Source organism: Macrobrachium nipponense, chromosome 1 (genome assembly GCF_015104395.2).
Source record: "Macrobrachium nipponense isolate FS-2020 chromosome 1, ASM1510439v2, whole genome shotgun sequence".
Taxonomy (NCBI): domain Eukaryota; kingdom Metazoa; phylum Arthropoda; class Malacostraca; order Decapoda; family Palaemonidae; genus Macrobrachium; species Macrobrachium nipponense.
Genome location: NC_087200.1, coordinates 80,952,584 through 80,962,838, shown reverse-complemented (window position 1 = coordinate 80,962,838; position 10,255 = coordinate 80,952,584). Strand labels below are relative to the sequence as shown.

General features: G+C 37.1%; 1 protein-coding gene across 1 annotated transcript; it reads right to left on the bottom strand.

The window, feature by feature from the left end:
- Positions 1-3,075: 3,075 nt before the first annotated feature.
- On the bottom strand, positions 3,076-4,149 carry LOC135218840 (tigger transposable element-derived protein 1-like). The gene has a single exon (XM_064255288.1). The coding sequence runs from the start codon at positions 4,147-4,149 to the stop codon at positions 3,076-3,078; it is 1,074 nt and encodes a 357-aa protein (XP_064111358.1).
- Positions 4,150-10,255: the final 6,106 nt, after the last annotated feature.

Below are 10,255 nucleotides of genomic sequence, written 5' to 3'. Positions count from 1 at the left end.
AACGCCGAAGCGGTAAAAAAAAAAAATGTCTCGTGTGCCGGAGACGTTTCAGAGTGAGCGCGGGAGCGGAAAAAATATTTTTTTCAAAAAATCATAACGCGCTTAGTTTTGAAGATTAAGTTTATTTTTGGCTCCTTTTTTTGTCATTGCCTGAAGTTTAGTATTCAACCATCAGAAATGAAAAAAATTATCATTATCATATATAAATAATGCGATATATGATAGCGCAAAAACTAAATTTCATATATAATTGTATTCAAATCGCGCTGTGCGCAAAACGGTTGAAGGTAACAATTTTTTTTTTCGTTGTAATGTACACTAAATTGCAATCATTTTGGTATATAACAAATTGTAAAACGATAAAAGCAACACAGAGAAAATATTATCACAAAATAATGCATGAATTCGTAACGCGCAGACGTAAACACATATTTTTTACAAAAATTCACCATAAATCTAAATATTGTCCTAGAGACTTCCAATTTCTTTCAAAATGAAGACAAATGATTGAATATTGCTATACTGTAAGAATATTAGCTTAAAAATGCAGTTTTCGACCATATCTGACGAGTTAAAGTTGACCGAATGTCGATTTTTTTTATATATATTTTTTTCTATGCAATTATTTCGGAAATAAGAAAAGAAAAGAAAAAAAGCTACAACTTTCAAATATTTTCGTTTTATTCTACATGACATTGCGCACATTTTCATATATAAAACTCTATGAAATGCCTAATATGAAACGGAGCAAATATTCCGAGAATGGGACTTACGCATTTCGGAGATTTGTGGCGGAGAATCCGCGCGCGGAGGGAAGGAAAGTTTTTTTTTAAAAAGAAATTCACCATAAATTTAAATATTGTGCTAGAGACTTCGAATTTCACGATGAAGATAAATGACTGAATATTACTAGGCTGTAAGAGTTTTATCTTACAATTGCGTTTTTCGACCATTTCGGTAGAGTCAAATTTGACCGAACGTGGTTTTTTTTCTATTTATCGTGATTTATATGCAAATATTCCGAAAATGAGAAAAGCTACAACCTTCAACTATTTTTTGTTGTATTAAACATGAAATTGCGCACATTTTCATATATAAAACGTTATGTAACGGCTAATTTAAAATGGTGCAAACATTACCACAATCGCACGTATGATTTTTTCGGAAGAGTTTACCGCGCGGACGTAAAGAAAATGTTATTTTTTTCATAAATTTACCATAATCGAAATCTATTGTCTAGAGACTTCCAATTTGTTGCAAAATGAAGGTAAATGCTTGAATATTACTAGAATATAAGCGTTTTAGCTTACAATTGCATTTTTCGACCATTTCGGTAGAGTCAAAATTGACCGAAGGTTGAAAATTTGTCACTTATCATTTTTTATATGAAAATATTTCAAAATTGATAAAAGCTACAACCATGGGTTGTTTTTAGTTGTATTGTGCATGAAATTGCGCACATTTTCATATATAAAACTTTATGTAACGGCTAATTTAAAATGGTGCAAACATTACCACAATCGCATGTATGATTATTTTCGGGAAGAGTTACCGTGCGGACGTAAGGAAAAGTTTTTTTCATAAATTCACCATAAATCGAAATATTGTGCTAGAGACTTCCAATTAGTTGCAAAATTAAGTTAAATGATTGAATATTACTAAAATATAAGAGTTTTAGCTTACAATTGCGTTTTTCGACCATTTCGGTAGAGTCAAAGTTGACCGAAGGTTGAAATTTTGGCACTTATCGTTATTTATATGAAAATATCTCAAAACTGATAAAAGCTACAATCATGAGTATTTTTTTTGTTGTATTCTACATAAAAATGCGCACATTTTCATATATAATAGTCCATGTAACGGCTAATTTAAAATGGTAAAAAAATTATGTCAAAGTGACGAAATAATTTCCGAGATGTGTCACAGATAATTTTTAGTGCGGCAATAAAGAACTCGCGCTTGCGCGTCTGCGTAACGATTGTAAACAAAACCACCTTGATCCGTGAACTCCCAGCATCCCCCAAGGCGCGTGATTCAAGAGTTTTCGGCTGGTAGGCCTAAAAGTATTTTTCCGCGAATTTAAAAAAAAACTTTTGTATGTCGACGTAAAATACGTCCAGTCGGCACCCGAGAGACAAAAAATGTCGACGTAAAATACGTCCAGTCGGCGTTTAAGGGTTAAGTTGTCTTGAATTATAAATTGTTTCAGATGAAGCCTAGCATCCTTGCATAAATAACTCATCGTAGTATTAGTATGATAATTGTTTATAGGCTACAGTCACTTCACTGTTTTCAGATGGGCCAGTGGAATTCTAAGAAGACATTTACTATATATAATCCCATAAAGATTATTGACAAAGAAAAAGCCTCTCTACACACAATATATATATATATATATATATATATATATATATATATATATATATATATATATATATATATATATATATATATATATATATATATGCAGTGGAACTTCAACTTACGAGTTTAATTCGTTCCGTGGTTGAGCTCGCAACTTAATATGCTTGCTCGTTAAATCAATTTTCCCCATAAGAAATAATGGAAACGGCCGTAATCTGTTCCAACCCTCAAAATGGCACCTCATATTTTTCCTTTTTCTTGTTATTTTATAAGGAAAAAAGCTTTTTACATAACAAATATTATATAAAAACAAAATAGAAAGAAAATATGAAGATATAATAAGGTTGTATACAATTTACTTACCTTGGAGATGAGACGACTTGAGCTAACAGAGACGGCGGAGGTGGCGGGTAGAGGAGACAGGCGGAGGTGGACGGATGACTGTTTTGCTATCACTACATTCGTACGTAAATGTACACTACGTTGTAACTAAACTTAAATGCTACTTAACAAGTGCTTTACATATCTTAAACTTAAATGCTACTTAACATTTTTTTCATATTTTTTTATTTTATATTTTTTTATTTTTAAATATTTTCTTTTAGCTTAATTCTCATTACTCTCTTCACTTTCACTAGTTCTTGGCCTTTTTGCCACACTTTGCTCACTTCGAGCTGAAGGCCTTTTCTTGAGAAACATGTCTAAGGAAGTCTATTTCATTCTCCCTTTGAGAATGTTTCTGAAATGATGTAGGCACGTGTCGTTGAAAAGCTCTGTCGCACGACTTGTTGCAATTTTTTCAGGATGGTTCTTTTCAACAAAACCTGCCACCCTCTCCCACATTGCTAAAATATCCTTGAGGTCTTTTGTACTGATTATCTCCGGCTCTGTCACCTCTCCCTCCGAAGTAGCTTCAGTTAATGCTTCTGTGTGCCGTTGCTCTTGTAACTCCTTTAACTCGTCAGTCGTAAGTTCCTCGGAGTGCTCCTCAACGAGTTCCTCGGAGTGCTCCTCAACGAGTTCCTCGATGTCTCTTTCATCCACCTTCAGACCTATAGTCTTGCCAATGGACAAGATCTCTTCCTCCACCGACTCCTCTTCTTCCTCAATCTCAAACCCTTCAAAATTTCTTTCAGCCACATTTTCAGGCCACAGCTTCTTCCAAGCAGAGGTCAAGGTCCTTTTTGTAACTCCCTGCCAGGCAATATCGATAATTTTGAGGCCTATTGCTATGTTAAAATGCTCCTTCCAAAACTCTCGAAGGGTGAGGTTTGTGTTCTCCGTCACCTCAAAGCAACGGCGAAACAGGTGCTTGGTGTAGAGTTTCTTGAAATTTGATATTACCTGTTGGTCCAATGGCTGGAGGATAGGGTTGGTGTTTGGAGGAAGGTAGAGAACCTTCACAAAATTATACTCGTCGAGTATTTCTTCCTCGATCTGTGGTGGATGTGCAGGAGCATTTTCGAGGACGAGAAGGGCTCGCAGGGGCAGGTTGTTGTCCTTCAAATATTTCTTCACTGAAGGACCAAACACAAGGTTTACCCAGTCGATAAAGAACTGCCTGGTGACCCACGCCTTAGGGTTTGCCCTCCACATAACATGGAGTTTCTCCTTTATTATCTTGTGTGCTTTAAAGGCTCTGGGGTTCTCCGAATGGTATACGAGTAGTGGCTTTATTTTGCAGTCGCCACTCGCATTGGCACACAGGGCGAGGGTCAACCTATCCTTTATAGGTTTGTGTCCTGGCATCTTCTTCTCTTCGGCGATGTATGTGCTCCTCGGCATCTTCTTCCAGAACAGCCCTGTCTCGTCACTAGAGAGGCACTGCAATTTCATAGGTCAACTAGAGGGGCGCTGCAACTTCATAGGTCAACTAGAGGGGCGCTGCAACTTCATAGGTCAACTATAGAGGAACTGCAACTACATATGTCAACTAGAGAGGCACTGCAACTACATAGGTCAACTAGAGAGGCACTGCAACTACATAGGTCAACTAGAGAGGCACTGCAACTACATAGGTCAACTAGAGAGGCACTGCAACTACATAGGTCAACTAGAGGCACTGCAACTTCATAGGTCAACTAGAGAAGCACAGCAACTTCATAGGTCAACTAGAGAGGCACTGCAGCTTCATAGGTCAACTAGAGAGGCACTGCAATTTCATAGGTCAACTACAGAGGCACTGCAATTTCATAGGTCAACTAGAGAGGCACTGCAGCTTCATAGGTCAACTAGAGAAGCACTGCAATTTCATAGGTCAACTAGAGAGGCAATGCAATTTCATAGGTCAACTAGAGAGGCACTGCAACTTCATAGGTCAACTAGAGAGGCACTGCAACTTCATAGGTCAACTAGAGAGGCACTGCAATTTCATAGGTCAACTAGAGAGGCACTGCAATTTCATAGGTCAAGTAGAGAGGCACTGCAACTTCATAGGTCAACTAGAGAGGCACCGCAACTTCATAGGTCAACTAGAGAGGCACCGCAACTTCATAGGTCAACTAGAGAGGCACTGCAATTTCATAGGTCAACTAGAGAGGCACTGCAATTTCATAGGTCAAGTAGAGAAGCACTGCAACTTCATAGGTCAACTAGAGAGGCAACGCAATTTCATAGGTCAACTAGAGAGGCACCGCAACTTCATAGGTCAACTAGAGAGGCACTGCAACTTCATAGGTCAACTAGAGAGGCACCGCAACTTCATAGGTCAACTAGAGAGGCACCGCAACTTCATAGGTCAACTAGAGAGGCACCGCAATTTCATAGGTCAACTAGAGAGGCACCGCAACTTCATAGGTCAACTAGAGAGGCACCGCAACTTCATAGGTCAACTAGAGAGGCACCGCAATTTCATAGGTCAACTAGATTAGGTCACCGAACACCAACTTCATAGGTCAAATAGAGAGGCACCGCAATTTCATAGGTCAACTAGAGAGGCACCGCAACTTCATAGGTCAACTAGAGAGGCACCGCAACTTCATAGGTCAACTAGAGAGGCACCGCAACTTCATAGGTCAACTAGAGAGGCACCTGCAACTTCATAGGTCAACTAGAGAGGCACCGCAACTTCATAGGTCAACTAGAGGGGAGGCACGGCAACCTTCATAGGTCAACTAGAGAGGCACCGCATTTCATTTATAGGTCAATTCTAGAGACGGCACGCAATTTCATAGGTCAACTAGAGAGGCACCGCAACTACATAGGTCAACTAGAGAGGCACTGCAACTTCATAGGCCAACTAGAGAGGAACTGCAACATCATAGGTCAACTAGAGAGGCACCGCAACTTCATAGGTCAACTAGAGAGGCACCACAAAAAAAAAAAAAAAAAAAAAAACTTCATATGGTCAACTAGAGAGGCACCGCAATTTCATAGGTCACTAGAGGCACCGCAAACTTCATAGGTCAAACTAGAAGAGGCACCGCAACTTCTAGGTCAACTAGAGAAGGCAGCAAACCTCAACTCATTAAAGGTCAACTAGAGAGGCACTTTGGCACTTTCATAGGGGTCAAACTTGAGAAGGTACCGCAACTCCAGAGGTCACTAAGAGAGGCACGCAATTAGCAACTAAAGAGGCACCGCAATAGGGTCAACTAGAGGAGCAACCGCAACTTCATAGGTCACACCCCTAGAGCACCTTTGGCAATACTTCATAGTCAACTAGAGAAGCACTGCAACTTCATAGGTCAACTAGAGAGCACTGCTTACAAATCATTGGTCACTAGAGAGGCAACTGCACTAGGTCTTAGGTCACTAGAGAGGCACCGCAACTTCATAGGTAAACTAAGAGCACTTGCAACTTCATAGGTCAACTAGAGAGCACTGCACATAGTCAACTAGGAGGAGGCACCTAAAGCAAACCTCATAGGTAAAACTAGAGGAGCACTTGGCTACTCAATTTAGGTCAACTAGAGAGGCACCGAACTTTCATAGTCAACTAGAGAGGCCCTGCACTTGATAGGTCACTAGCGAGGCACCAACCACTCAAGGAGGTTCAACTAGAGAGGCATCTGCAACTTCATCAGGTCAACTAGAGAGGCAGCCCGCAACTTCATGGTCAACTAGAGAGCACTGCAACTTCAATAGGTCACTAGAGGAGGCAACTGGCAATTTCAGAGTCAACTAAAAAGTTACTTTCAAATAATCTCATTAAGGCCAATTTCAATAGTTCAACTAAAAAGTTACTTCAAATAATCTCATAACTCAACTAAAAACCTACTACAATTAAGCTGTATACTGAACAGCCACTGCAGATTCAAAGGTCAGCTAAAAACCATTGCATTCAAATGTATACAAAAATACCATTGCAATTACAAAAGCAACTAAAAAGAGATTGCAAATTCAAAAGGTAAAATAAAAACCTTTGCAAATATAAAGGTAAACTAAAAAGCCACTTTAGTGTCAAAGTTGTGATAGAAAGCCTATGCAATTTTTATGGTTAAAATGCCATTGCAATTTCAGGGATCAATTAAAAAGCCAATGCAACTTCCAAGAAACTAAAAAGCCACTGTAATTTCAACAATCCACTAAAAAATTAATGCAATTTCAAAGTTTAACTAAAACACTAATTTTAAAGGTCAATTAACATTCAGCCTCGGCAGTTTCAAAGGTTAACTAAGGAGCCAATGTAATTTCAAAAGTCGCCTAAAAGGCCCCAGTAATTTCTAAGGTCAACTAAAAGCTATTGCAATTTGAAAGAATTAAAAAATCAATGCAATTTCAAAGGTCCACAAAAAAGCCACAGACAATTTCAAAGGTCAACTAAAAGGCTATGGCAATTTCAAAGGACAAATAAAAAGCCAATCAATTTTCGAAGGTGAACTTAAAGGTCAATGCAATTTCAAAGATTAACTAAAAAGCCACTGAAAAGGGAAAAATTCGATGAAAAGTCACAGTAATTTCAAAGGTCAGCTACACTCCCATTGCAGTTTCAAAGGTCAACTACGAAGTAACTAATTTTAAAGGTCAACTAAAAGCCACTGAAATACCAAAGATCAACTAAAAAGCCACTGCAATTCCAAAGGTCCACTAAAGAGGAACTTTAATTTCAAAGGTCAACCAAAAAGCAACTATTTTCAAATTTCAACTATAAAGCAACTGTAATTTTAAAGGTCAACTTAAAATCTTCTGCGGTTTCCAAGGTAAATGAAAAAGCCAATGCAAAATTCAAAGGTCCAATATAAAACTGCTGCACTTTCAAAGGTTAGCTAAAAAACCATTCCAATACCAATGGTATCCTAAAAAGACACTGGAATGTCAAAGGTCAACTAAAGAGCCACTTTAATTTCAAAAGTAAACTAAAAAGCCACTGGAATTTCAAAGGTCAGCTTAAAAGCTTTTGCTGTTTCAAAGGTAAATGAAAAAGCCAAAAGAAAATTCGAAGGACCACTGGCAAAACTACTGTACTTTCAAAGGTTAGCTAAAAAAAAAAAACATTACAATTTCAAAGGTCTACTAAAATATATCTGCAATTTCAAAGGTCAACTAAAAAGCCCCAATAATTTCAAAGAACTAAAAAGCTATTGCAATTTCAAATTGAAAATAAAAAGTATTGCAATTTCAAAGGTAAAATAGAAAGTCATTGCAATTTCACAGGTAAAATAGTCATTGCAATTTCAAAGTTAAAATAAAAAGTCATTGCAATTTCAAACTTAAAATAAAAAGTCATTGCAATTTCAAACTTAAAATAAAAAGTCATTGCAATTTATAAAGTGAACTTAAAGGTCAGTGTGATTTCAACGGTCAACTAAAAAGCTATGGCAAAGTCAAAAGGCTTGCTGAAAATCCACAGTAATTTCAAAAGGGCAGCAAAAATACCATTGCAATTTCAAAGAACTTCAAAGTAACTAATTTCAAAGGTCAACTAAAAGCCACTGAAATGTCAAAGGTCAGCTAAGAAACCACTGCAATTTCAAGGGTCAACTAAAAAGCAACTGTAATATTAAAGGTGACCTAATTAGCCACTAGAATTTCAAAGGTCAATTAAAGAGCCACTGCAATTTTAAAGATAACTAAAACCCACAGTAATTTCAAAGGTCAACTTCATAGCCACTGTAATTTCAAAAGTCAACTAAAAAGAGTGTGCAATTTCGAAGTCAACTAAAGAGCCACTAATTTCAAAGGTCAACTTCATAGCCACTGAACCTTCAAAGGTCAACTATATAGCCACTGTAATTGCAAAGGTGAATTAAAATGCCAGTTAATTTCAAAGGACAACTAAAAAGCCGCTGTCATTTCAAATGTGAACTAAAGAGCCACAGTAATTTCAAAGGTGAACTAAAAACCACTGGAATTTCAAAGGCCAACTTAAAATCATCTGCAGTTTCAATGGTAAATGAAAAGGCCAATGCAAAATTCAAAGGTCCACTACAAAACTACTGCACTTTCAAAAACATTAGTTAAAAAACCATTCCAATTTCAAAAGTCAACTAAAAAGAGATGGCATTTCTAAGATAAAACTAAAAAGCCCCTGCAATTCCACAGGTAAACTAAAAAGCCATTGCAATTTAAAAGGTCAACTAGTAAGCTATTGTAATTTCAAAGGTCGCAAAGAAAGCCATTGCAACTTCAAAGGTCAACTAAAAAGCAATCACAATTTCAAAGGTCCACTGAAAAGCTATTGCAATTTCATAAGGTCAAACTAAAATGCCACTGCAATTTCCAAAACCAACTAATGAGCCACTAAAATTTCAAAGAACTAAAAAGCCACTGAAATTTGAGTTAACAAGAAGCCATTACAATTTAAATTCACTAAAAAGCCACTATAATTGTATAGATAGGCTTAAAAAGGGTTTGAATTTTTAAGAGCAACAAAAAAGTAATTGCAGTTTCCAAGGTCAACTGAAACCCATTTAATTTCAAAAAGCCATGCTAAGGTGAAAAAAAATTTAAACTTATATTACAAAGCGCTTGCATGAAAATACGCAAAAAAGTGAAAAAAAAATTTTGACACCAGGATTTTCTTACAGTTAATCATGTCTACAGAAATAAAAGTGTGGGCCTCAAACATGGCAAGCAATGCTACAAGGGAAATATATATTTTTTATTTTTTGTAGCATATTTTCTTCCATGTTAGGTGCCCACGCTTCATGCTTTTAATTTTGTCAACATGATTAATTGTAAGAAAAGCAAATTGTCTCAAGAAATTTATGTTCCACTTTGCTGCGCTTTTTAATAAAGGAGTGTTTGTAAAATTTTATTTTTTTTACTTGATATTTTTAAGTTTACAGAGAAATTATAACATATTTACGATTGTAGCTAACGAAACTCAGATCCTGTCGAGCCAAAGAATGTTTGAAAAATCCGAAGTGCTTCATACAAATCCTGAGATAAGGGGAGAGATCACTGTATGGTCACTAGAGGTCACTGGTAACTTACTGATCATGTAAGGATATAGTGTCAATGGGATTGAGTATCCATGCAAAATTCCAGGTCCATCGGACGAAGGGAACAGTGTTGATTTCCTTTGGTAGAAATATAAAACTCCAGAAACTGCGTGCTGTGCTTTTTGAGTTGCAAAAAAAAAAAAAAAAAAAAAAAAAACATACTAGGGGCCAAAAGTTCGAGACAAAAAACCTAAGTCCAAACGACTCGTCTGATTCTCAGCATCTCAATGGTGTAATAAAAAGCCAGGCACTTTACCTCGCCATTCTTCCCAAGATGAGAGCCAATGATCACGTAGCAGGGAGAAAAATAAAAGGAAAAAAAATAAAAGATATTTTTCCACAGCCTGTGAATACAGAGACCATACATGACTATGCCTACAAGGTAATCAATAACTAACCCGCCTCTCCCGACTCTGACTCTCTCTCTCTCTCTCTCTCTCTCTCTCTCTCTCTCTCTCTCTCTCTCTCTCTCTCTCACGTACACCCAGTTACAAAATCGGTGTCGC

Excerpts from the sequence above, each read along its gene's own strand:
- LOC135218840 (XM_064255288.1), bottom strand. The coding sequence starts at position 4,149 with ATGCCGAGGAGCACATACATCGCCGAAGAGAAGAAGATGCCAGGACAC.